General features: G+C 48.0%; 3 protein-coding genes across 25 annotated transcripts in view; 1 reads left to right on the top strand and 2 right to left on the bottom strand.

Moving 5' to 3' along the window:
• Positions 1–1,200: 1,200 nt before the first annotated feature.
• On the bottom strand, positions 1,201–7,533 carry LOC117221760 (putative fatty acyl-CoA reductase CG5065). Its single transcript, XM_033472945.2, has 10 exons — positions 7,193–7,533; positions 6,096–6,311; positions 4,775–5,023; positions 4,561–4,706; positions 3,080–3,189; positions 2,819–3,011; positions 2,480–2,728; positions 2,224–2,403; positions 2,060–2,140; positions 1,201–1,404 (listed from the first exon to the last, which is right to left on the bottom strand). The coding sequence occupies exons 1-10, from the start codon at positions 7,196–7,198 to the stop codon at positions 1,296–1,298; spliced, it is 1,539 nt and encodes a 512-aa protein (XP_033328836.2). The 5' UTR covers positions 7,199–7,533; the 3' UTR covers positions 1,201–1,295.
• On the top strand, positions 1,400–14,230 carry LOC117221757 (dynein axonemal intermediate chain 7). Of its 10 annotated transcripts, XM_076523415.1 has the most exons (15): positions 1,400–1,901; positions 8,570–9,047; positions 9,109–9,295; positions 9,369–9,509; positions 9,582–9,656; positions 10,287–10,486; positions 10,558–10,742; positions 10,806–11,102; positions 11,184–11,345; positions 11,408–11,561; positions 12,266–12,557; positions 13,317–13,412; positions 13,473–13,694; positions 13,813–13,920; positions 13,990–14,230. In XM_076523415.1, the coding sequence occupies exons 2-15, from the start codon at positions 8,944–8,946 to the stop codon at positions 14,128–14,130; spliced, it is 2,364 nt and encodes a 787-aa protein (XP_076379530.1). In that variant the 5' UTR covers positions 1,400–1,901; positions 8,570–8,943; the 3' UTR covers positions 14,131–14,230. The 10 variants fall into 10 exon arrangements, with proteins under 10 accessions (XP_076379530.1, XP_076379525.1, XP_076379528.1 ...); XM_076523410.1 differs by having other exon boundaries at positions 8,570–8,832; positions 8,902–9,047; positions 9,109–9,299; positions 9,369–9,656; positions 10,287–10,742; XM_076523413.1 differs by having other exon boundaries at positions 9,369–9,656.
• Positions 14,200–26,839, bottom strand: part of Syt7 (Synaptotagmin 7) — a 46,956-nt gene continuing 34,316 nt past the window's right edge. For all 14 annotated transcript variants that reach the window (XM_033472946.2, XM_033472947.2, XM_033472948.2 and 11 more), the window contains 6 exons: positions 25,579–25,719; positions 25,231–25,378; positions 25,020–25,129; positions 20,353–20,521; positions 20,079–20,291; positions 14,200–19,725 (listed from right to left, as the gene is read on the bottom strand). In XM_033472946.2, the coding sequence (XP_033328837.2) occupies positions 19,625–19,725; positions 20,079–20,291; positions 20,353–20,521; positions 25,020–25,129; positions 25,231–25,378; positions 25,579–25,719 (882 nt within the window). In that variant the 3' untranslated portion in view covers positions 14,200–19,624. The remainder of the gene's footprint in view (positions 19,726–20,078; positions 20,292–20,352; positions 20,522–25,019; positions 25,130–25,230; positions 25,379–25,578; positions 25,720–26,839) is intronic.

Here is a 26,839-nt window from a genome sequence, read left to right as displayed (position 1 = left end):
TTATCATTTATTTAAAACTACGACGATAAGACCCTCTTTACGGAAAGCTAACATGTTGATAAAATATGTAATAGTCGGCGGCGCGCGTAATACTTGCGGTCTCGAATGAGTCGATCGAACGATGCGGCGAGAGCAGAAAAATGCCTATCCGCAATTTCTTGGATTATCTGTTAACGTCGACATCGGAGATGTTTGTTTAAAAGTTTAGGAACGATAGCGGTCGATAGAGCGATACGGTTAAATTGTCCCCAATTTTCCGTCGGCTTGCGAACGAAAGTGGTGGACAATTTGGGAAGAGGAGATACGATTATCCGAGCCTGGCGGTTTCATTTTTATAGTTGCCGAGCGTCGAAACAATCGTAAAAACGAGGCGCAAGCCTCGAATAGTCGTATCTCCTCTTCCCAAATTGTCCACTTTAGTTCGCAAGCTGAGAGACAATTGGCGAGAATTCGGTATATTTTACGGGACGATAGTTATCGTTAGCCTTGCGGCTCGTTTTTATGGTAGCCGATTGTCAATAACTATAAAAACGAGGAGCGAGGCCCGAATAATCGCATCTCCTCTTCCCAAATTGTCCACTTTCGTTCCCCAGCTGAGAGACAATTGAGGAGAATTCACTGCATATTACGGGACGAGGAGATACGATTATTCGAGCCTTGCGGCTCGTTTTTATGGTAGCCGATCGTCAATAACTATAAAAACGAGAAACCAGGCTCGAATAATTGCATCTCCTCTTCTCAAACTGTTCATTTTCGTTCCCAAGCTGAGAGACAATTCAGGAGAATTCACTGCATATTACGGGACGAGGAGATACGATTGTTCGAGCCTTGCGGCTCGTTTTTATGGTAGCCGATCGTCAACAACTATAAAAACGAGGAGCGAGGCTCAAACAATCGCATCTCCTCTTCCCAAATTTTCCACTTTCGTTCCCAAACTGAGAGACAATTGTGGAGAATTCACTGTATATCACGGGACGATGGTTATCGTTTACCAATCAGTTCGTTGTTGTCCATTTTTGTTTACCAGCCGAAGGAAAAGTAGATAGAAATTTGTCGCGCTTCGGGCAATCGGCGCATCGTCTAGACGGCTAGACAAAGCCCGGCCGCATGCGACTTGGGAATTCCGCGAAGCTTGGAAAGACGGTAGCGGGTCTGTCGCAAGTCGGTCGCGTGTCTCGTGCTAGGAAATCAATTACGGCATCCGATGATCGTATCCTTTTATTTCATGACATCTGACGTCACCGCGCCTCTCGTTCTACGAAGCGATCGTTATTCGTGGAATATCGCCGATCGTCTCAGGCCCCGATCAGGCCCAGCACACCGGAGACGAAGCCGATGTTCCATAGGAACCGGGCCGCCATCGCGATCATGATCGCGTTCACTATTCTGTCGAGCCACAGCAACCTGCAACATTTTCAATCCTGTAACACCGAACGTAATCACGCGGCTTACTTGGTAGTTTGGTTGCGCAGAACCGAGGAAACTGGAAAATTGCCACGCTCGGATCATTAAAAATCCCGAAGAAGAAAAAGAAAACGAGTCGCCGAGGTTTTCCGCAACTGGTACCGCGTATCTCCCCTCCTCTCGCCCTCCTCGGTGCCAGCGCCAGCAAGCCCCGGTCTTTATTCGCCCACTCCACCGGCAAAGAACAGCGAGTCGCGGCGCTAAGCTGGCGGAGATCGGCGAAGCCGACGTTTACAGCCGTTTCGAAACGTCTCGTTCACGCGTCTCGCGGAGCAAAGAAGTTTCCACGGAGCGGGAGAACAAGCAGGAAGGCTTGTTATCAAGGCCGACCGGGTTGCAGCCGCGAATCAGCTAGGCGATCGAGCGGAGCCGGAGGGAAGAAGGGAGGCGTGCGTCTGCGATCGATCAAACACACAGAGCCGAATAACATCGAGGAGGTAGGAACGATACACGCTAATTCCGCGAGATCCGCGGATCGCGCGGAGCCGTCGGCACGCTTGCGGCCCGACTCCTCCTCCTCGTCCGTGGCGGTGCATCACGTATTCATTTATCGCGGCACTTCGCGGAGGATTCGTATTCGCGGGAACTGCCGTACCTTTCGAGTCGCCGCTTGTTGTCCTCGATTCGCGAGAGGTCGTCGTGTAGCAAGTAGCGTTTGGCACCCAGCAGACACGTGCTGCGCAACAGATAAAACAGAAACAAATGCTAGCCAAGTTTCTCGACGTGTGTCTCCTCCCCCGCCTTGGTCGCGATACTCACCTGAAGAACTTCGTCAAGTCCAAGACCTGGAAGTCGAAGCCGAAGTCGTTCTTCTCGTTCGGCGGCACTTGATTGGTCAACAGGTCGATCACCTTCTCGTTACGGAAGTACCACTGGTTGGTCGTAAAATGCTCGAGCTGCAGCGAGGCCGCGTAGATCTGTTTGTGGATGCCGACCAGTCTGCAAGAGATAGCCGAACCTTCTGTGAGTCTGAGAGAGACGAACATACGCGATCGGACGAATTACGATTATGTACATCGGTTTCTGGCCGGTCATCTTCAGAATGCTGTCGATGACCAACGAGGGCAGCAGCTGGAGCAGCAAGGTCAGTATATAGTAGACGAAGCGACTGGACGTCATCGTGGTCCGGGGGTACCAGAGGACCCCGTCGACGGGCAGCTTCTCGTTGCTCCTCAGGCCTATCGCGATCAGCTCCCTGCCCGCCACGCTACAGATGTTATGAGACGTGCAGTTGTACACGTGCACCTCGGGGTCTTTTTCTACCCTGAAATCATTGTTCGATCGTGAACGATCCCCCCTCTCGGCCCGGTTCCCGGCACAGCGATCGATCGGAGGCTTGGTCTTCGGATCGTACGTTACCAATCCCCGCTTCCACGTGGCGATCAGCGTAGCCTTGATGGTAACGTCGACGGGTATATAATCGCTGGCGACCACCGGGTCCATGAGAACCACCCTCAGGATCCCCTTGCCGCCGCCCACCATCAGGCCCATGGGTCCGTTGAAGTTGTCTATCCAGCCGCTGATCGGGTCGTCGAACGACGAGACCACTGAACAATAGCGTACGGTTTGATTTTTTCGGTGCCTCGACTCGTTCATTTTTCCGGGCAGGTCTTACCTATCGACGGTCGAACTATCACGCAGGGCAGCCGCTTCGAATAGTCGATGATCACCTGCTCGGCCAGTCGTTTGCTGAACGTGTACGTGTTCGGCATGTTGCCCAGACATCTGCAACGGAAAACGATTGTTTATATCGTTCTGCGATGTAACTGGCCACCGCGGCCTGGATTACCCAGAGGGACTATAGTAATGTCTCCCTAATCGACGCTCAGATTGTCCATAAAAATGGACAATTTTGGAAAAAGAGATATGCTTGTTCGAGCCTTGTGGCTCGTTTTTTACGGTTATCGATCGTCAACAACTATAAAAACGAGGTGCGAGGCTCGAGTAATCGTATCTCCTCTTCCGAAATTGTCCACTTTCGTTTCCAAGCTGAGAGACAATTGAGGAGAATTCACTGTATGTTAACCCTTTGCACTATAACAACGAGTCAGACTCGTGATGAAGATTTTATACACAATCTATTAAATGCAAACATTCTTCGTCTCTTCTGAATGAAAATAAAATTTGATTGTTCTGTTATTAAAATCTAGGATCCAAAGTAAACGAAGACATACAAAGTACAAAAATTGTCTCGTTCTATCAGGGTACTGATTGAGGACAAAAAACAGCTGATCAAGGCAGCTGCAAAAGAAATCATAGTGCAAGGGGTTAAGGGACGAGGAGATACGATTGTTCGAGCCTTGCTGCTTGTTTTCATGATAGCCGATTGTCAACAACTATAAAAACGAGGAACGCAGCTCGAGTAATCGCATCTCCTCTTCCGAAATTGTCCACTTTCGTTCACAAGCTGAGAGACAATTGAGGAGAATTCACTGTATATTACGGGACGAGGAGATACGATTGTTCGAGCCTTGCAGCTCGTTTTTATGATAGCCGATTGTCAACAACTATAAAAACGAGTTATAAGGCTCGAATAATCGTATCTCCTCTTCCTAAATTGCTCATTTTTAGTGGGCAATCTGAGTGTCAGTTAGGGAGAATTTACTGTATATATAATATATTATTCTTGTTCTTTTATACTATTCCAGTTCTATATTCGAGCTTTGTTTAAATAGTAAAAGTGACGTTCCAAATAGTATCAAATATCCTGAAAAACCCTTAGAGAGACATTACTGTACAGTAATGATAACAATACCCTAACTGACGCTCAGATTGCCCACAAAAATGGACAATTTGGGACGAGGAGATACGATTATTCGAGCCTTGCGGCTCGTTTCTATGATAGTCGATTGTCAACAACTATAAAAACGAGGAACGAGGCTGGAATAATCGTATCTCCTCTTCCCAAACTTTTGTATACAAGTTGAAGGCCAATTGGCGAGAATTGGCTGTATTTGTTACGTTAATTTCTTCCGTTAAATTGTTCATCGGGCGTAGAAGTAAATTAGAGACGACGACACGTAAAGGCCGGATTAGTCTTTAAAACGGCAATCTGCACAATCTGAGTATCAGTAGAGGAGACATTACTGTACTCACTTGATGCTGAACGTAGCTATCAGCTTCTGATCTAAATTTTCGGCTATCTCTATAACGTTCTTCCAATCGGCGACCGGCGGATAGACGACCTCGTCTACCACGGGCTTGTCGCATTGCGAGTAGGCGGTGCTGACGTGTATCAAAGCCTACGGAAAGTTGGAATGCATCGTTAGAATGGAGAAATGCTGCGGGGGAATCGGTTCGCGATACTTGCCACCATGTTCTTCATCTCGAGTCCCAGCTCGCAGATGTCCCTGGTCGAGCGGACGTTCGAGAACACGTCCAACTGTAAGTTCTGGTGGAACCGCACGTTCGCCGCAGCGTGGAAGATCACCGAGACGCGATCGACGAGCGTTTGCCTGTCCTCCGGAGATAGACCCAAACGTTCCACGGAACAGTCTCCATTAAGCGGGATCAGTTTCGCGAAGATGGATGGATCCTGCTCGCGCAGTTTGTCGAATAGCTGCCAATAGAAATGAAAACGGTCGCAGCGTAATTCTAGACTCGAAGTAACTCTTATGTTGCTACCGACGCGGAATTGCTATCTAAACGGAAACTTTTTATTCTTTATTATTTCTAACGTAGAAATATACAGGGTGTTCCAAGAATGTCTCGCAATCCGGAAATGGCGGGTTCCTCGAATCATTTGAAGCAGCTTCGTCTTTTACAAAAATTTTGTCCGAGGCACCGTTAACGAGTTATTAACGAAAAACAGTGACAAATAAGAATCGAGCACGGCTGTCGCGAGGCGGCCCAGCCAACCAGCGCACGAAGCCCAGTTCCGCTCATTGGCTCGGTCGCCTCGCGCCAGCTGAGCTGGGATTCGACCGCCTCTACCGCTGGCGCCGTTGGCTCGGCCGCTTCGCAACAGCTGAACTGGGATTCGACCGCTGGCGCCGTTGGCTCGGGCACCTCGCGCAGCTGATCTCGCCTCTCATTGGTCACTGTTTTCCGTTAATAACTCGTTAACGGTGCCTCGGAGAAAATGTTTGTAAAGGAAAAAGTTGCTTCGAATGATCCGAGGAACCCGCCACTTTCGGATTGCGAGACATTTTTGGGACATCCTGTAGAATTGTGATGTTTCGTTAATACTTTATCGACCGCTAGGCTATTAATCGACTTTTCGATTGCCATTGTTTATTGACTGCTAGTCTATTAATCGGCTTTTCGATTGCCAATGCTTATCGACCGATAGCCTATTAATCGGCTTTTAGCTATCGACGGTTTTCGTTTCTTTACTGTTTTGTTAGTAGCTGTATACTAACCTCTCCATATCCTTATGAATAATAATAATAATAATAATTATTATTATTTATTATTATTTTTAAAGAAATAAGCACAGCACAATGAATAGCGAAAATTTAGCCGGTACTGGGAGCAAATGCGCGCACGACTAAGCCAGTCCTTACTGAGTGGTAGATTCAACCACGACCGGTCGATAAAGTGTTAAGTTTTCGTTTAAATGTCAGAGCAAAAATTTAAACTGTGTGTGTAAGGTGAAACGATCGTTCGCACCACCGCGTTTTCTGACTTACCGGCAGCTCGATGGCCTTCTTCAATCTCTCCTCGGCGGAATTGCCTTTCTTCGGTCGTATCAGCAAGTATATCTCGCGAATCTCGGGGCACGATCTCAGCAATTTCTCGATCAACACTTTCCCCAGGAAACCGACGCCTCCGGTTACAAACACGCTCCTTCCGGTAAAGAACGTAGCGATCGAGTACCTCGCCTGTTTGTTGATATCGTAGGTCACCTGAATCGGATTTTCGTGTTGCAGTAAATTCTCACTGATCGATGCTCGGATTGCGCACGAAAATGGACGGTTTGGAAAGGAGGGGGGGGGGATACGATTATTCTAGCCTGGTGGCTCGTTTTTATGGTTGTTCGCGATCGGTAACTATCGCCAACAATCTGCGCGTCGATTAAGGAGGATTTACTGTTATTATACAGGGTGTCCCAAAAATGTGTCGCAATCCGGAAATGGGAGGTTCCTGAGGTCATTTGAAGCAGTTTCTTCCTTTACAAAAATGTTCTCCGAGGCACCGTTAACGAGTTATTAACAAAAAACAGTGACCAATAAGAATCGAGTACTGCTGACGCGAGATGGCCCAGCCAACCAGCGGGCGAAGCTCAGTTCCGCTCATTGGCTCGGTCGCCTCGCGCCAGCTGAGCTCACTGTTTTTCATTAATAACTCGTTAACGGTGCCCCGGAGAAAATTTTTGTAAAGGAAACAGTTGCTTCAAATGACCCGAGGAACCCGTCACTTTCGGATTGCGAGACATTTTTGGGACACCCTGTTATATTAACCCTTAGGGGACCGAAACTATTTATTTCCAGTTTACACACTGCCAAGTCCAGACTGTTTTTCAGACGAAGAGAAATTTTTTACTGAAAATTTTTGTATCAAACATAGAGAAGAGATATTCATTTTTTTACAATAAAACTTCGTTGATATATTTTCATCGAAACAATCGTGCCTATTCTCCCAACGTTTCCTGCCCAGATTTTACGGTTTTATTGATTTCTGCCGCGTGTATGGCGGCATTGGACCGTTAAGGGTTAATGATAGATTAGGATTATAATCGGGATTCGAATTCGAGGAAGAGAATAGAGAAACCTGTTCGAAAACTTACAGACATGGTGGACTTCGCCGCTGAATTCTGCGCGCGTTCGATCGTCTAGTTTACCTCGTTGCCGGCGCGAATCTACTCTTCTTTCGTGCCGCGACGAATCACGACTGTAGAACTGTACTACTGCGACCAATCTCCCGGAAATGACAACGTAGATGGACGAATACCGTTCTAGAGGATTTCATTACGTAAATCCGAGTTCGAGGGTCCTGATTTGAATACGTATCCGCTCATTGTTTCCTTCCCCTTGATAGAATTTCGGTCTTCAATTACGCATTGATTATTTGTTTCTATTCTTAAATTACCAACGCGAAAGCTGAATAATGTTATGACATCGACACGACCTCGTCGTAGACCTTGCTCGAAACGAAGAAATGTACATATGTTACTCGCACGCATTGGTACGACGCAATAACTTTTTTAAAACTGGGCCGAGTAACTTGATTTTTTTTTTAGATGACAGCGGGACTAGTCTGCTAGGCGATGATCAAAATGCTTTTTTTTTTTTAATTTTACTGTCACTTGGAATGACAACGAAAAGTAAGAAACTCTCGTTTCTTAACTTTTTTATCCGAGCTTATAACCGAAATTTGAAAAATGCCTCCCGTAGATCCCGCCGACTTATATGCGTAATGATAATTTTATCGAAATTGGTTGACGTTGTTACGGGTCAAAACAAATTAAAGATAGCAAAAATCGCAGTTTTATTAAGATTTTGACCAAAAACTAAGAAATCTGTAGATTTTTAAATTCTTCAACGCCTCCGGGTTAACCGATTTCGATCAAATTTTCAGCACGCATACAAGTTACCGAGATCTGCGGAAAGCATTTTTTTAAATTTTTGACACAGGCTCGGATAAAAAGTTGAAAAACTACAGTTTTTTATCTTCTGTTGTCGTTCCAGGTAATAGCAAAATTAAAATACAGTATTTTAATCATCGTTTAGTAAACTTGTCCCTCTATCATCTGAAAAAGATTCAAGTCGCTTGGCCCAATTTTAAAAAAGTTATCGCGTTTTGAACGCTCAATTTTGTGCGTAACTGTGTACACAAACCATTTAGAAAGCATGCGACATGTACGATAGCATCGACGAGAATATTGCCGACAGAAGCACGTGTCACCGCAAGTTCGGAGCGCACTGTCTCGTGTTTCGATCGCATGGCGGTAATTCGATCGCAACGGATCCCGAAGAACCGATTCACGATCATGGAAGCTACTAGCGAAACCCTGGCTTCATCTTCCGAGCAAACCACCTCGCAGGACAGCCGAGACCAGTTGCTGTTCGCGCCTCTGACGTTCTCGGATATATCTGATCAGCAGCGTGCTTTGTAGGTTCAACGATATCCTAGAGAAATCGACACCCGAATTCCGATATTTTAGGGAATCCATCGGCGAACGATCCCCGGGAAAATGGAGTTACTCGACGATGTACGGAGATGAGGAGATGGAAGAGTACCAGGAGATGGAGTCGAGGACGCGGCACAGAACCTTGAGAAAAGAGTTCGGCGAGACGTTGAAGAAACCTCGTCGGGTCCTGTCTCTGGTAGAACGGGAACTAAACAAGTCGACGATTCTGTGCTCGTTCATCTAATCCCATCGGGAAAACTTGCGCGTTCCAGCTGGACAGGTGGCGAGAGATTCAGGTTAATTTCAGTTGCACCGCGCTTCGGTGAAGACACCGACGAACTCACTTTTGATCGCGATCCGCGCAGAAGACGTTAGCGAGAACGGCTGCGGCTGCCGGACCCAGAAGCATGGCGCGAAAAGTGCGGAAAGCCTCGCCGAAAGCTAGCCCTACCATCGAAGAGGGCAAGGGCGACGGTGTGGCCGACGGCGAGGAGCCGGTCGAGAACATCAGGTAGACGGATTCTCGGTGCACACGCCGAGAGATCGTTCTCCAAACGATTTCCTTTTTCCAGGCAGAAGATGATAAAGGACATGCAAGAGGAGATCCGATTGGAACAGTACAACCAGATGCAGTGCAAGCAGCAGGAGGAGCAGCAATTGAAGAAGTACGAGACCCAGCTGGGCGAGACCAGGGCGGTTCTCGACCGTCATTGGACGGCGTTCGTCGAAGACGCTCGTAACTTGCAGGAGCAGGAGAACGTTGGTACCTCTGCGCGAAACGATCGAGAATCATTGCGCGATCGGGGGAGCTTGCATTTTCGATGACTTTCAGTGGGACAGGTACATGACCTGCGACGGACTCCCGGATCCCGGCTCGTTGTCCGACCTGAACACGTTCCTCTTCGTCTGGACGATGGAGAACAAGGACGCGAACATGGACACGGTTACGGGAATCTGCAACGTGATCACCGACGTAGGTGCACCTCGAGCCGGAAAACCGAGATCGAAAACCAGAAAATCGTATGCATCTCGCGTTTCCTTACAGTTGATGGCCAAGCTGCAGAGGATCGTCCGGTTCTCCGACAACTTTTCCAAGAAGCACGGCGACGAATACGAATCGGTGAGTGTCGAGAGTCCTCTGCAACGAATCGTTCGCTACCGTATGGTCGGACGCGTATTAAGGTGTCCCATAAGTTCTTTCCTTTTTTTCTCATGCGAAGCGATTACACGATGTTTGTTGTTCAAGGCTGATTTATTGAGTTATACAGGGCGTCCCAAAAATGTCTCGCAATCCGGAAATGGCTGGTTCCTCGGATCATTTGAAGCAACTTCTTCCTTTACAAAAATGTTCTCCGAGGCACCGTTAACGAGTTATTAACGAAAAACATTGACCAATAAGAATCGAGTACGGCTGACACGAGGCGACCGAGCCAACCAGCGCACGAAGCCCAGTTCCGCTCAATGGCTCGGTCGCCTCGCGCCAGCTGTGCTGGGACTCGACCGCCTCGACCGCTGGCGCCGTTGGCTCGGCCACCTCGCGGCAGCTGATCTCGCCTCTCATTGGTCACTGTTTTTCGTTAATAACTCGTTAACGGTGCCTCGGAGAAAAATTTTGTAAAGGAAGAAGTTGCTTCAAATCACCTGAGGAAGCCGCCACTTTCGGATTGCGAGACATTTTTGGGACACCCTGTATATTAGTTAGAGTCGTTCGTAGCGCGGCGCGGAAAGAACTTATGGAACACTCTAATAGATCGCGAAGGAGCTACGCACCAAACTTCAGAGCTGGATCGACCTCGCTTGTTACCGATTGCTGCGCAACATCGAGGCGAACATGACGAGGGAGGACATGAAGACGACCAGATATGTGCGCGAGTCCGTCCAGATGGTGTGCTGCGTGTGGGCGCCGATCGTTCTGCCTGTCGGCATGAAACGGATCACGGACAAGGACAGGTACACTTGACTCTGTTCGCCGTTCGAGTTTTACCTTTGCACGGTCGTTCCATCGTCTTCGGGGCACACAGAAAGGCGATCGAGGTGGCGTTCGACGAGATCAAGCTGACGGTCAAGCTGCCGGTCGACTTGGACTGCCATCGCATGGCGATCCGCGGGCTCTGGCTGGCTTACGATCACTATTCCGTCGAGACCGAGTCCCGTCGCGTACCGGACTTGCCGGCGGAGCTCCGAAATTCCTGGGACAAGCCCCCCGGTACGTTTTTCATAGCTCGGAACAGGTTTCCTCGATAAAAATGTGTCGGCTATTGAGCTCCAGATCTGCTCGAGTTCGCGAGAACGGAATATCGCGAGAAGCTTCGGATCTGGGAGGAGCAGGCCGAAGAACGCCGGCTGCGACTGGACGAGAAGAAGACTATACTAGAGAAAATAGAGAATCCGCCGGCTCTGCCGAGCGCCCGCAGGGGAGGGAAGCGCGGCAAGAAGCAAAAGAGGCCAAAGTCCGCCAAGAATAATGCGTCGGAGTTCGAGCAGACCTTGGATAGATTCTTGCCCACGGACGGGGAGTTGCTGCCATATCTACCGACGCCCAACGAGGTCGTCAGACAGCGGGAAGGTTGGTCTTCTCGGCTGGAATTCTAACTGTACACGGGTTCTGGAATTTTTCCTTTCGAGAGGACAGCTTCTCCCGTTTCAGAGGAGAACAGGAAAGAGGTACGCAAGTTGCTGTTCACTCGGTGCGGCAAGAACGAGGTGAACCTAAGGAAATACACCGTCCTCGGCGGCGTGTTCCGCGTAGATCTGATCCATCAGCCGCCGCAGCCGAAGGATCTCGGGGAGGACACTAGTTTGACTACCCGTGAGTACAACGTTTTAGGAGACCTACTCTCGTGCTACACGTACCGTGCACGAAATTTCCAGTGGAACTGCCGAAGGAACCGCGGTTCGCCGTGTTCTCGAGACGGTACGAGCCTCCGCAGCCGGCGCCGGACTCCGAGAGAACGCCGGAGGTGATCGAGGCCGAGATGAAGGCTCTCGAGACCGCGATGGAGTCGCTGCTCTTGATCACGGTGCAGTTAGTATTCTAGTTTCACACGCTGCTGGAAATGGAGATCGATCGTTTCTGTCGGACGATGCCGTAAAAAGCGGTTTTACATCGAATCGTTTCACCGTCGCACGGTAGACGTTCGTAATCCGACATTGCCGCACACGTTTCTCCTGTCATCGGTTACAACAGACAGCGGTTACCTCTGTTAAAAGACAGCGTACATCGTACAGAAAACAGCGGTTGCATTGTACAATTATTTTATCCGCCGGCATATATCGTCGTGACCGTACACTGAGATAGTCGCGATAGGATTCTAACAGGGTGTCCCAAAAATGTCTCGCAATCCGAAAGTGGCGGTTTCCTCGGGTCATTTGAAGCAACTTTTTCCTTTACAAAAATTTTCTCCGAGGCACCGTTAACGAGTTATTAACGAAAAACAGTGACCAATGAGAGGCGAGCTCGGCTGGCGCGAGGCGACCGAGCCAATGAGCGGAACTGGGCTTTGCGCGCCGGTTGGCTGAGCCGCCTCGCGTCAGCCGTACTCGATTCTTATTGGTCACTGTTTTTCGTTCATAACTCGTTAACGGTGTCTCGGAGAACATTTTTGTAAAGGAAGAAGTTGCTTCAAATAATCCGAGGGATCCGCTATTTCCGTATTGCGAGACATTTTTGGGACACCCTATAGTTTTTCTCTCGAGATGGTCAGAGTCCTTCTCAGCAATCGTTCCTAGGTTACCGGACACGGTTTTTTGGTTCGAGCCGCCGCTGGTAGCGCATTGGATACCAGAGAAGAAGGTCTGGTCGACGAGAGACATCCACGACATCAAGTACAACGAGGAGAAGCAGACGATCGCGTTCAGAAGCGGGAAACTGGGCGTCCACGGCCTGGCCGCGAACAAGTTCGCGAATCTGCCGTTTCAGAGCTGGGAATTGAAGCCGGAGGTGCGGAAGAACGGTCGGAATTTTGGCGGGGTTGTTCTGAACGTTACCGCCGCCACCATTCAAGCCGAATTCGTGGTCAGAGTAGGTTGTCAGTCGGCGTTCGCGTTCTAACGCGTACAGTGGCCCACCAAATCGTTCGTGCACCTTTTAAAACGCAATAACTTTGTGAGAACTGAACTAAATGGCTTGAACTTTTTTTAGATGACAGAAGGACTTGTCTACTAGACGATGACTAAAAAGCGTTTTTTCTTCTTTAATTTTGCTATTACTTGAATGAAAAGAAAAAATTAGAAATCCTTGTTTTTGAAAATTTTTATCCGAGCCTATAACGAAAATTTAGAAAATCCTTTCTGTTGCTCTCGATACCTTATATGCGTGCAGAAAATTGGTTAACCGATTCGATTCACCCAGAGTTGACCTATAGGCGTTGAAGGATTCTAAAAACTGCAGATTTTTGCGATCTTTAATTTGTTCTAACTCACGACAATACGAACCGATTTCGATAAAATTTTCAACATGCGCATAAGTTACCGAGATCTACGAAAGACATTTTTTTTTAAATTTTCGTTACAGGCTCGGATGAAAAAGTTTAGGAACGAGAATTGTTTATTTTTTTATCATTCCAAGTAATAGCAAAATTTATTAAAAGAAAAGCATTTCTGTCATCGCCTAGCAGACCAGTCAACAATCTAAAAAGAAAAAAATCAAGCCATTCAGTTCAGTTTTCAAGAAGTAATTGCGTTTTAAAAGGTGTACGATGGCCCACTTTCGTGGGCCACTGTATATCGTGTTATTTACGGCGAGGCGAAAAAACGTGTTTTGTATGAATTGCGATCGCAGGAGGATCGCGTGTGCCTGAACTCGTTCGCGGGCGGCTCATCGACGCCTTTGAAGCAGATGCTCGGCGAGTTTCTCGAACTGGACACGCTGATCGAGGTATAAACATCATCGAAACGGGTTGACCTTCTGGTTGCGAACGGAGTTCTCTGTTCGCAGCGAATGCAGCGAATCGGCTGTGACCTGTTCCCCGAACGGGACGCGGCCAGCTACTTGAAAGGTCTGCCAATGAAGCATCCGGTCGCGGAGAAGCACCTGCGGGACTGTATGGCACTGCTGTCCACCGGCTATGTGTTCGCTTGGTCCCGCTGGAATGCGACCAGAAGTTTCTGGGAGATCGTCGTGCAGTTCAAAGAGGTGCACGGCTGCGTTGCCAAAGAGGTAACACACGATGCTTCGTTAATCGTCCGACGAGGACGCGGCTAGAATCGAAATGCGCGGCTAGAAAGTAGCGTTTAGACGGTAACGGACTGAGCAATCGATGTCTCGATCCTCTTAGCGCACGAATCTAACGCTGCTGGTCACACCGTGGCGTACGATGCGCGTGCGTTGCACCGAGGTCAGCCCCGAATTCTCCGATCTGCCGCTGGAGGACGAAGACGACAAGGTAGATCGTCGAACTAATGTGTGGCTCGAACGAACTATACACATGGCCTGAAGTCTACGTTACTTACAGTTCTACGCCGACCTGTATCAGCTGGCGATGAACACGGCGGGGATCAAGACCCGTATTCTTATCGAGCAGATCTCGTTCAAACTGGTATCGACGGTTGCACAACTTCTCGAACGCACCAACGTGATCAGCATGTCCTCCTGAAGAACCTGGCGGAGCGGTTGGAGGGGGAGGTTGGGATTTGCCGACGATTTCGCATGTATCGACGGGTCGTTTTTCCAAATGAAATCCATTTTTATTCGAATACGTGACGTATCTCGAGCATAAAGCGATATTCAGGAAATAATATACGTCTCCGTTCGATCTGCAGTTGAACGCAAAACGATATCTCGAAGGAAACACACACAGCGATATCGAGATTACGGCTAAGCGGCAATTAGAGTTAATTGATGCGCTTCGACGGGTGGTGTCGAAAAATGGGATCGGGAATTGGAATGCGGGAATGCGGGAACGGGTTTCTGGGTGGGATGCGATGGTCCGAGGGGACTGGGAGGAAGGTAACAATAGGGAACACTACGATACGGAAGTGTTCGAGTAGTCGTCGTCGTTGTAGTCGCTGTCGTTTTATGGTCGTCGTTGACGTCATCGTGAACCCCATAGCCCATGTGGCTAGGCGTCAGCGGCAACGGGCGATGCCCACCCGTTGCTACCACCGCCGCCGGAAACGCGACATCGTTCTAATATATTAATTACGTTTGCCTCGCCATATTTTTTTTTTTGCTGCTCCCCAGTTAACATCCACGAGTACATAGATTAATTGTTTGATCTGTTTCTTTCGATACGATCGAGTTTTTTTTTTCTTTGTTTAACGTATGTGTACGCAATACGAAGCTAAAAAATATACAGTGATGCCGAAACCCAGATCTAACTCGAACACGCGGAAGAGCAAGTCAGTCAGCCTTCGATCGTCGCTGCGCAAACGCTATTTTGTTCGGTTAATCCTTGGATTCTTCGATCGCCTCTTCCGCGTGTCCAGCGAGCATAGGCTGCACCACTTTGTATCCGCTACATTCTCTAACTACGTGTTTCCCTATATTCTTTGCCACCTTCGTCCCGACCGTTTGATATGCGTTCCAAATCGCCACGTACCTTTCTTCTTTTTTTCTTTTTACATTTTTATCTGCTCATTTCTTTTTTTCTTTTTTTGGTTTTTCTCGTTTGGTTGCTTCTCTATCACACTTGTCGCAGCGTTGCATTTTACTAAGAAAATATCAACGCCTGTGCGCTCTTTCCGTTTTTCTCTAGCTTTGCTCCCCTCCTCCTCCTCCTCCTCCTCCTCGCCCCTCTAATCTCGCGCAAAACATCACGCACACTAATCGCAATCGCACTGAAATGCACGCTCGCACACACACATAGACACGTGTGCACGCACATGCAGGCACACGCGCGCGCACGACTGAAAACAGACCGATGCATCGATTCCGTCAGACTGGCTTTCTCCTTCCCTCTCTCTCCCCCTCTCGCTCTCTCTCTCTCTCTCTCCCGCCCTCTTCCTCTCTCTCTCTCTCTCTCTCTCTCTCTCTCTCTCTCTCTCTCTCTACGCGCACACAGTCGTCACCTCCTATCATCCTTTCTTACTTTCTTTTGTTTCTTTTTTTCTTAACTTTGTCAGCTTTTGTCTCGTTGCTTTCGGACCGGTACTCGCGCGCACCGCATCTCGAGGATCCGAAAGAACGAGGAAAGGCCGAGCGTATCGTTATCGTTTCCTTCTCCCGTATACCCTCCTCCCTTCACGAACGAACTTAGGGTTCACGCGTCGCCCCGCAGAAACACAGTGCCGCCGATTTTTGTTTGTCTAGCTGAACCGCTCCGTGTGATCTCGCTCGGATCCGATAACGGGATACCATCGCTGCTAAGCTCGTAAACGTCGAGCAACGACGCGTTTTCTCTCTCGCGCGTATTAAAATCCTATTAAACGCTCGCTAAAACGTTATCGCAAACTCGAACTTGATTCGTAAGCTGTTTACGATTGAGGTAATCCATGGTATAAGGCCCAATTCTCATCCAGTTCGAACTATAACGCGTACTTAGCTGTATACCCTACGTATCTCGTACGATTCGTTTGGCTCTAAAAATCAGTTTAGAATTAACGCGCGTTCTAAGATCGCGACGGAACAGTGTGTGTGTGTGTGTTTTTCTTTTATTACGTTTTCTGTTTTTTTTTTTTTTGGTTTTCTCATGAAATCGCAACGTTCCCTACCGATTGCTCGACCGACGAATCACCTGGCCGCGTGTTCGATGATCGCCGCTGGATAAGAAACCACTGGCCGTCGCTGTGTCGTTGGTCTACGCCCGGTGTGGCACAGGCACGGTCGGCGGCCATCTTGTCGCTCTTTTCGGGCTACCTCCGTCCGTGCCCGGTCCCAAAACGCTGAACAGAGATTCTCGCGATGCGCTCGAACGCTCTCAGTTCCTCACTCCCTCTTTTTCTTTCTTCCTTTCTCTCTCTCCTTCCTCCCCTTTCTCCATCGCGCTTTCTCTCTCTCCCTCTCTCTCTCTCTCTCGTTCGACTTGGCCTCCGTCGTCGATTAGAGATTTTGGCACTTGATTCGATGTCGCGCCAGCGCGCACGTTACCGAGATGGGTCGCAAACCACCGGAAGCGGACGCGCGAGCGCTTCTTTCGTCGTCGTCGACGAGCAAGCTCGGTCGCCCGAGGACGAACGTCGACATTGGTCGACGATGTCGCACAGCGCAAGATCGAACGCGATCATTCAAACTTCGAATGGTCAGAGGAACCAGGGGCCTCGGCTCGAGCGGCATCGTTTTTAACGCGCGACGTTTCCTCCGCAACGTCGCGCGGGAACTATTCTCAGCGGCGCCGAGTCGCGCGACGCTACGGAGGGAACGCCGCGATACACATTGGACTATGACATACAAACGTTAGTCTAACGGTTTTCCCTTTGTGCTAGAGGATACTTGGGTGTACACAGATGCGATGCGTGTACGTGCGGATGTGTCCGAATCCTGGCAAACGAGTGTCGCGTTGCGCGCGTCGTGCTTCCGAGCCTGAAACAGCAAGAATGCACGTTGCGAGCGATCGCAAACGCTTGCGATCGCTTGCAATCGCGTGGTGTCGAGGAATCGTAGCTGTCTGGAGACGCGGCTGGAGGCGTTCGCGACGGAACGATGCGAATCCACGGATCTTTCTCGCCCCGGAAGACACTCGACAACGCGCACGGGTGTGCTCGCCTGCGACGATGCGGCGATGCAAATTTGTATCGTGCATGTTTCGAGTCGCGCACGCATCTATCCGCGTCCACGGAGCGCCGCACGCTCCCCCGTGGTCTCGCACGCTATACTCGTTCCGACGCCGTGTCCTTTTACTTCTGTTTCTGTTCTCTCCTGTGTGTGTCTTGTTTGACTCTGTTCGGTCGTGCGGTGTCTGTCTGGAACCGCGCACGCAAACGCTAACGCAAACACTAACGCAAACACTAAACGCAAACACTAACGCAAATATCGCAGACGCAAAAATTGCACACGCACACTCATGCTCCCCGAGCGCAAACACATGTTTTGTTTTTTCTTTTAGTTGGTTTTTCGCTTTTTTTTTGTTTCTCTTTGCTCTCTGTTATATACTGTGTTTTTATTCATCTCAAGTTTGTTGTACGCGCGCGACGCGGGATCTCGATCGCCCGCGTACGCGCGAGCACGCGCGCGCGCACGGAAACACGGGTTTTCTTTTTGCGATCACTGTCTGATCGGTACTACGGTTTTTTTTTTATCGTCAACAACAGCAAACTAGTTTGGATGTGTAACGCTTAAGATTAATTCAGGGTATAACACCGATCACAATTTTATCGTCGCTTCCAAAAAACTCCGACTTTGTCGATACAAAAGTTCCGTCAAAAATATCGCTGCTTTATCGTTTTCTACTAGTAAGAATTCAACATTGTGTTCCGGTGTCCCGTTCCGATCAATCGTCAAATTTCAGTTTGCGACGTTCGATGGCGAGAGAGGAAACAGGAGAGAGAGAGAGAGAGAGAGAGAGGAGAGAAAGAGAGAGAGAGGAGAGAAAGAGAGAAGAGAGAGAGAGAGAGAGAAACAGACAGAGTGAGAGAGAGAGAGAGAGAGAAAGACAGAGATTATTGACGAAGATGAACGATATGTAGGCGGGGAAAATTCTGGACAGAATAGAATAGAACATAATAGGTAAGAATAGAATAGAATAGCTGGTGGAACAGGAAGGACGACTGCGACAATAACGAGAAGATTCGACCTTTCGACGATGCGCGGACAATCCGCAAGCGGACGCGAGACGGTCGCGAGAATGGAGGAAGACGGTAAAGAGACTCGAGCAAAGAAAATAGATCGTGTAGATATCATCGAATCGATGAGTGGTCGAAGCTCGTTTCAGGTCGACCACGGACCACCTTCGGATCGCGGGGCAGAAATCGGCGCGAAAGACAAGAGATTCGTTCGTTTGAAAGACGCGTCCGCATAAACGAGCTTTCCCTCCCGTTCACGATGCTGGAATCGAAAGACACCGGATAATACGAGACATAGAAAATGCTGGGTCGCGTCGAGCCGACGGGTACTTCGAAGCAACGGTATTACGTACTCGGTACGTACTTACGCGTGCAAAACAGCCATAAAAATAACGTTCGATGTAAATGTCAATAAAGTCGCGAAAGTAACATCGATCGGTCGCCGTTCGTCGAGCGTCTTGGCCGCTCGATGTACGTACATATACACGCCGCGCGGCACGCAATCTTGCGTGGAAAACGAGCTCGATAACGTACGAGTCAAAGGTGAATTCGACACACTTTTGTCGAGAATCGTTGTCGCGTACTAAAAAAGAGAGACAGAGACAGAGAGAGTGAGATAGTCGTGAAAAAAAGGGAGCGAAGAAAGAGTGAGAAGAAAATGACAGAGGGAGAGACAGACAGAGAGACAGAGAGAGAGAGTGTGAGAGAGAGAGAGAGAGAGAATGATTGAGAACAGAACGACCGGAAGTATCCTGGTGACCGGGAACGAACGAAATGTACCGACGTCGATACGAGAACGAGTCGATCGCAAAATGAAGGAGTCGACACGGTTCAAACGGAAATCGAGTTCGCCTCACGGAATTCTTCTCGTTCGATTCGAAACCATCTACTGGAAATGTCTTGATACTGTCTGCTCGGTCCCGTACCGTTCTGTGTTTCCGATCCTGTCCGATCGCTACGTCCGAAACCGATTCGAACCGATTCGATCCGTCTCGTCTCGAGTCTCGACTGCGAGGAACTCCCGATCCGGAGTCCCCCGAATTTCATTCCGGTTTCTTCCGCGAGGATATAGTAAATACAACCGCGAAAGAAGACGATCTGTCCTCGCGCGTTCGCTTGTTTTATCGTTCGCCGACGACGCGATTAATTCGTCCCGTGAAAAAACGCAACAACGGAAAACGTACACGTTTTTTGTTTGGTCGACGTTCGGACCCGAAACCGAGGCGACTCGATCGCGTTGCGAGTCGAGACGATTTCGGTCGGTATCGCATCGTCGGAAGACAAGGAATATTTCTTCAGAGTTTAGCAAGGTTCGAGAGACCGGGAGGTACTGGTTTCAAAGGTATGACGATGAATTTTCGCTCCCGCGAAATCCAAGAGTCGCGTGCGCCTACGTTTGTTTTTTGTTTTGTTTTTTAACTTCCGTCCCCTTTACTCCGGCTTGAGCCGGTGCCACTGGACGACCGTCTGCCGTGGCTTCGTGATCATGTCCTGCCAGTGTTTCGTTTCGTTCGCCCCGCTGCCGTTCTTCCCTGCAACCAGACCCGACAAGCTCCAGAAAAAAAAGACCACACACAAACCCGACTCACCGCAAGCAAGCACGATTTTCGATCGCGGTCTTTGCGACGATAGCGTGGGTCGTTGCAAGAACCTGAATGAAAACCGAGGCACCGTCGGTTTTGTTTTTTTTTCTTTTTTTATTGAAAAGGATCGTTCGATCTATTTATTCAGGTCTCGGAAGTGGCGAAAAAAGCGAGCTATAAGTAGAAAATATCTATAAGCTTTAACGAAGCGGCTCTCGGCACGGGAGACACAACGAGAGCTAAAATAATTCCGACCGGCTTTCCCGTATAAATAGACCCAGGCGGTATCCGAATCGGCTTACCTGCCAGCTGAATCCGGCCGATCAGCTCGTTTCTTCCGATATTATCGAAGTCCATGACCATCACGTCCAATGAACACTCTCGGATCTTCTCCCAGGGAACGTTGAAAGAGAACGCCTCGTTGAACACCGGATCCAAGGTACACTTAAATATAGGGGTCTTCCGTTTCTCGATCCTCTTGTCGCCGAATTGCAGCCAGACCTTCACGTACGGATCTGCGAATAGAGCAACGGTCATCGAACCGCTCGACCCGAGCTACGGCGTCCGCGTGCTCACCTGATTTCCCATTGATGTCTTTCGCTTTGAGGTTCCTCGCCTTCAGTAACGTTATGGTCAGCACGGAGTTGCTCGGATGGTAGCACAACGAGCACAACAGCTCACCGCACTTGTCCTTCGCCGGAGGCTTCAGGGCCTTCCAGAACGAGGGCTTCTCCGAAAAGTCGACCTACGGCAATCGAATCGATTAGCGAATTGTACGAGCGACGACGCGGGCGCGGTCGGACGCGGTCAGCATCGGTCAGCATCGGTCATCGGCGGTCATCTATAGCTACACAGCCGGACATTTAGCATAATTCGAGGCTAGACAGCTACCCGCATGTCGCGCACTTCGCTCGAACCTCAATATCGAGAATAATAGGGGTGCCGGGAGTCGAATAAAACGCGTCGCAACATTGTTGTCAATCGACCGAAGGTTGTTTGACCCGGTCAAGGAGTGCCGGTCGCTTCTTGGGCACTTTGGGGACTGCAGGGACTACCAGGGACCTCGAACAAATTTTGCGGCTTCCAGAAACAAGATTCAATGAAAAGTCTATAGGGTCATCGAAATCGGATCGCGATAAATTTGTATTAGGGGTGGTAAAACTTTTGATCGCTATGGGCGCCCGGTTTTTTTCAATTATAGGCGGCGGTCTATCAACACCGTCTGTATTAAGTGATCGTAAGAAAAGCAGTATAAGTTTAAATTTTAAATAAACATAGGTGATATCAGATAGGCTTCTTGGGCACTTTGGGGGCTGCAGGGACTACCAGGGTCCTCGAATAAATTTTGCGGCAAAGAAAATAGACATTTAGCATAGTCTGAGGCTAGACAGCTACCCGCATGTCGCGCATTTCGCTCGAACCTCAATATCGAGAATAATAGTTCCGGGAGTCGAATAAAACGTGTCGCAACGTTGTTATCAATCGTCCGAGGGTTGTTTGACCCGGTCGAGGAGTGCCGGTTGCTTCTTGGGCACTTTGGGGACTGCAGGGACTACCAGGGACCTCGAATAAATTTTGCGGCTTCCAGAAGATTCAATGAAAACAAGATTCAATGAAAAGTCTCTAGGGTCATCGAAATCGGATCGCGATAAATTTATATTAGGGGTGGCCAAACTTTTGATCGCTATGGGTGCTCGGTTTTTTTCAATTATAGGCGGCGGTCTAGCAATATCGTCTGTGTTAGGTGATCGTAAGAAAAGTAGTATAAATTTAAATTTCAAATAAACATAGATGATATCAGATAGGCTTCTTGGGCGCTTTGGGGGCTGCGGGGACTACCACGGTCCTTGAATAAATTTTGCGGCTTCCGGAAACAAGATTCGATCAAAAGTCTCTAGGGTCGTTGGCACCCTACGTTCAGAATCTTCGAAATCGTTCCGTCGCGTTGGACATCGAAATCGGATCGCGATAACTTTATATCAGGGGTGGCCAAACTTTTGATCGCTATGGGCGCCCGTTTTTTTTTAATTATAGGCGGCGGTCTAGCAATATCGTCTGTGTTAAGTGATCGTAAGAAAAGTAGTATAAGTTTAAATTTCAAATAAACATAGATGATATCAGACAGACGGAATAGTTATTGGCGACTAGGAATAGTTATTGACAACCTCCAACGCTTTGGCCAACCCCTGTTTTATACAGTACTCTTTCCGATACAGGGTTTTTTGGGGAGTACAGTGATGTCTCCCTAATTGACGCTCAGATTGTCCACAAAAATGGACAATTTGGAAAGAGGAGCCTTGCGACTTGTTTTTATAGTTACCGATTGTCAACGATTATAAAAACATGGTGCAAAGCTGGAATAATCGTATCTCCTGTTCCCACATTGTCCACTTTTTTGCACAATCTAAGCGTCAGTTAGGGAGACATTACTGTATACAGCGTGTCTCACTTATATATCTTAGTTATTTCAGTGGATGCGATAAAATGTTACCTACAAAAGTTATGCGGTTTACCAGAAAGTACGTAATATAATATCGACTTTGTTTTCTTTCTTTTTTTTCAATGGATCCTTTATGCTCGATTTTTCGATAGATTGCCGTACTCTCAGTATAAAAGTACTAAGGCGCATTTGTCCTACAACTCACCGTTTCTGAGATACATATTTAACTTTTTCGCGAAACGTGTTCGAAATGTCGGCCATCCGCAGTGATACACCGTCGTAGTCTTTGAACTGTTGCGTTCCGTACACGTCTTATATCGTTGGAACATCTCAGAAACTGTAAGTTTTAGGACAAGTGCACCTTAGTACATACTTGTATACTCGGAACACGCCGATCTATTGAAGTCGAGCATACGAACTTGCAGAAATACCATTTATATTATACGTATTATGTACCTTCTTAACCAGTTAAGTGTGTTTGACGACTATATCCGTCACGGAGATGTGGCAGAATTTTGTGTCATGACGATTATATCCGTCATTCGTAAAATTTTGTTACAATTTGATATTTAAATTGTAATTCTGGCGAAAACTAAATTATATTCGTAAATTTTAATATGTTTAAAATGTTTAGAGGTCAAGACGAAATGAAACAAACAAATGAAAATTATAAATAATTTGAGTTGGATTCGTAACTTCCTGAGTGCTAACTCGTCGCGACACGAGAGCTTATCGCGACACACACCGATGGACGCTTTGGAAAGAGATCGTCACTGTTAACTGGTTAAATGCTATAACTTTTATAAGTAATATTTCCTCGCATTGCTTGAAACAACCAAGATGTTTAACCGTCCGAGTCCCAAGCAGCGCGATCGCGCTGTTCAGATTTTGTGTCGCGTCAAACTTTAGCAACGCGCGTTCATCGCATAGCTGCTTTACTTTTCTTTTTTTTCTGTTTGTTTTGTTTGTCAATCTTGACGAGCGCTATCAATTAAGACAAGCGCTATCACGCTGTTCGACACTTTTCGACCGTGTTTTCTGAATAACCCCTGGGACTCGAACGGTTAAGTGAACAGAGTTCACGTGACACGTTGTATCTCCACGAAATTATACAGGGTGTTCCAAAAATGTCTCGCAATACGGAAATGTGGGGTAGCTGAGGTCATTCTAAGTAACTTTTTCCTTTGCAAAAATGCAATCTGCGGCTTTGTTAAATTGTATATATTGTATATCCCAGGCAATTTCTCTCGACGCGTGGAAAGCGAACAACCAACAACGCGCAGTATTATTTTTTTATATGCGTTGAACCAACTACAGTAAATTCTTCCCAATTGTTCCCGAGGGGAAAAAATGGACAACTTGGAAAGCGTGGGAACACGATTATCAACAACTGTATAAACGAGCCGCGAGGCTCGAATAATCGTATCCCCGCGTCTCATGTTATCCATTTTTGTTTACAAGCCAAGAGGCAATTGGGGAGAATTTACTGTATTATGAGAGTCTCTTTTAACCCCCTTTAACCCCTTTTAACCCCCTTTTAAGCCCTCGCTCAACGATTTAAATTTCAATAACGTGTACCGCAAACAATGACAAGGTCGGTCACACGCCGAGTCTTTTCACGGTTGCGCGAAACGTCTGAAGTTGCGACAATCGTACGCGTTTTACGAAATATAAATTCAATGACTTCCCCCGTTAATATTCAAACACTATTCAAGGCTTGAATTTTTTGCTTAGATGATGGAGCGACCACTCTACTAGACCATAACCAGAATGCTTTTTTCAAAGGTTGCTATTGCTTAGAACGATAAATGAAAATAAAAAACTCTTTTAAAATTGAACAAATTTGTTTTGTAGATCTCGGTAAGTTATAAGCACGTTAAAAATTTCACCGAAATCGGTTGACCTTCGCACGAGCTGTAAACAATTAAAGATCGCAAAAATCGCAGGACGCGTTAGCTACTAAAAAATAAACTTTTAGCTACTAATAAAACAATGAAGTGACGAAAAACGAAAAGCCACGAAACACGTATTCCCTAGTCTAATTACACGAGCCTAATTAGCTATGATTATATTTGGCCCGACTAACGCACCACGGCTTCCATTTCTGGCCCGATTTTTTGCCCACGTCTCTCGGACGCGATAATCATTTCTGGCCCGATTATTTGCCCATGTTTCTCAGACGTGATAATTTCTCGCCCGATCTTTTGACCACGTCTCTCAGACGTGATAATCATTTCTGGCCCGATTTTTTGATCACGCCTCTCGGACGTGATAATCATTTCTCGCCCGATTTTTTTACCACGTCTCTCAGACGTGATAATCATTTTTGTCCCGATCTGTTGCCCACGCCTCTCAGACGTGATAATCATTTCTGGCCCGATCTTTTGTCCACGTCTCTCAGACGTGATAATCATTTCTCGCCCGATCTTTTGACCACGTTTCTCGGACGTGATAATCATTTCTCACCCGATTATTTGCCCAAGTTTCTCAGGCGTGATAATCATTTCTGGCCCGATTATTTGCCCACGTCTCTCAGACGTGATAATCATTTCTCGCCCGACCTTTTGACCACGTCTCTCATTTCCTGCCCGATTATCTGACCGCGTCTCTCAGACGTGATAATCACTTCCTGCCCGATTATCTGACCGCGTCTCTCAGATGTGATTATAGGGCAAAGGGTTAAAGCGAACATGCTTGCTCGACGCTCGTAAACAATATACGCTAACAATATAGACCGAGGGGTTCATATTCGCGGGATTCCGAAAAGTATGTACAAGAACGTCGGCATTAATGATAATTGTACCTGGCAGAGCGGCAGGAATATCTCTCCGATTGAATCATCCCTCGAGAATCGGTCGTAGTCGAACACGTGTAAGTGCAGTACTCTGCTCTGCAATTTCTGAATCGGGAAACCTGTAAACAGCGAACGAATAGCGTACACGATGGCGTAAAACGATCGAGCCTTAGACTCGGTCGTACGGACGACCTGGTCGCACGGGTCGTGTTCAGTTTACCTTCGAAGTAAAACGTTTCGTTCCAGCGTGGATTGAGCGTGCGCCTCTTTATTTTGGTCTCGAGTCGATGCTTCTTGTCCGGCAGAAGGGTGACACGAACGTAAGGGTCGGACGTCCCGGACAGATCCTTCGCCGGCAAATCTTTGCCCTGGAATCAAACGGAATCTATGTATACTACCGTCTCGTCCCTTGGCTTCGTCCCGCTTTCGTTTCTCTCGTTCCCGGCATTTCGATTTATTACTTCGAAATCGATGAGAACGACAAGGTGACACGCGACAGAAGTAAAAGCAGTCGGAGAGAGAGAGAGAGAGAGAGAGAGAGAGAGAGAGAGAGAGAGAGGACACTGACTTGTATGATACGAAGGATAAGCGTTGTATTTTGGAAATCGTACTCCAGGCTGAAGTGTATTTGACCGACGTTCTCGCTGGGCTCCGAGTTGTCGATGTACATGTCGACCAACGACATGGATCTGCTCTGCAGGAATGCTTTCTGGAAAAAAAGAAAAAGAGAACGGAGATCGATCGATGTTTTCCTTTCATCGCCGTCTTATCTTCGGCGAAACGATACAAGGCTTCCTCTCCGGCGTGTCGCGCGAATCTCCGTTATCCCTGTCGACCCTCCGATCAAGAAAGAATAATATTAGGATGCCCGGAAACAAATGGCTTGTCCGGGCTCGACGGGCTATAACCGGTCTTCGTCTGCTTACATTTCAACGCGGCGGTAAATATGTATAGGCTAATCGCGCCGTTTCGTTCCATTATTCGCGGACGCTGGAAGCCGCGCGCACAGGTTGTTCCGAACCCGAGTGACCATGACTTGCGAATAGCGTTGGTGCGCGGGTTCAAACTGGGGCACAACGCAATAAATAAATTAGCCCGCGAACCCGTGCGCCCGATTTATCTCCGACGGTGTATTCTTTGCCCGATCAAACTTCCTGCGCCCCGCGAAACATCGAGACCATTGTGTCTGGAGCAGTAAAACTTCTGCCACGGAGGCAACGGTCCGCGGAATCATTCGAAATGTTCGCGTCGCTGTTACGCGTCGCGCCGGAATTGTAATCTGCCGTCTAATACGAACGAGGCTCCTTCGTTTGTTCCCGGCGACTCCTCCACATTGATTAAGTACTCCTTTGTTTCCAGCCTGAGAAGGAAAATATACGTCTCGGCGGGGTCGTTCCGAGTGTACATTTTATTCTCGACGGCTTCGTTAGTCTCGCGACTCAATTTTCCGCAGAATATCGCCCGAGCGTGTCACAGTCCTGTCGGTTATCGAGAAGCTTGTTCGAGCAAAAATTCGTCTCAAGGTCACGGGACAAGCCCGTCATAGGTATCTCCTAATCAAGGTAGCGGAGATTGATGACTCGAGCCCTAACGACTGTGTACATATATGTGTGTACGTGCGCATGTACCTCGCCGTTTAAAAGTCTATCGATTAAGAAAGCACCTTTTGCTCGTCGGCTCAAATCACTTAAAATAAACTAGCCAAGACAGGGCGGATATTTCGGATGGTACGCTTTAAATTATCCTCAACCCCCATGGCCCACCAAGGTGAAACGATCGACGTTCTAGAACCTTCGAGAAGGCGAGTAATTTTTTTTCGAACAACATTT

This window comes from Megalopta genalis, chromosome 7 (genome assembly GCF_051020955.1).
Source record: "Megalopta genalis isolate 19385.01 chromosome 7, iyMegGena1_principal, whole genome shotgun sequence".
Taxonomy (NCBI): domain Eukaryota; kingdom Metazoa; phylum Arthropoda; class Insecta; order Hymenoptera; family Halictidae; genus Megalopta; species Megalopta genalis.
This window is presented reverse-complemented; position numbering and strand designations above follow the sequence as displayed.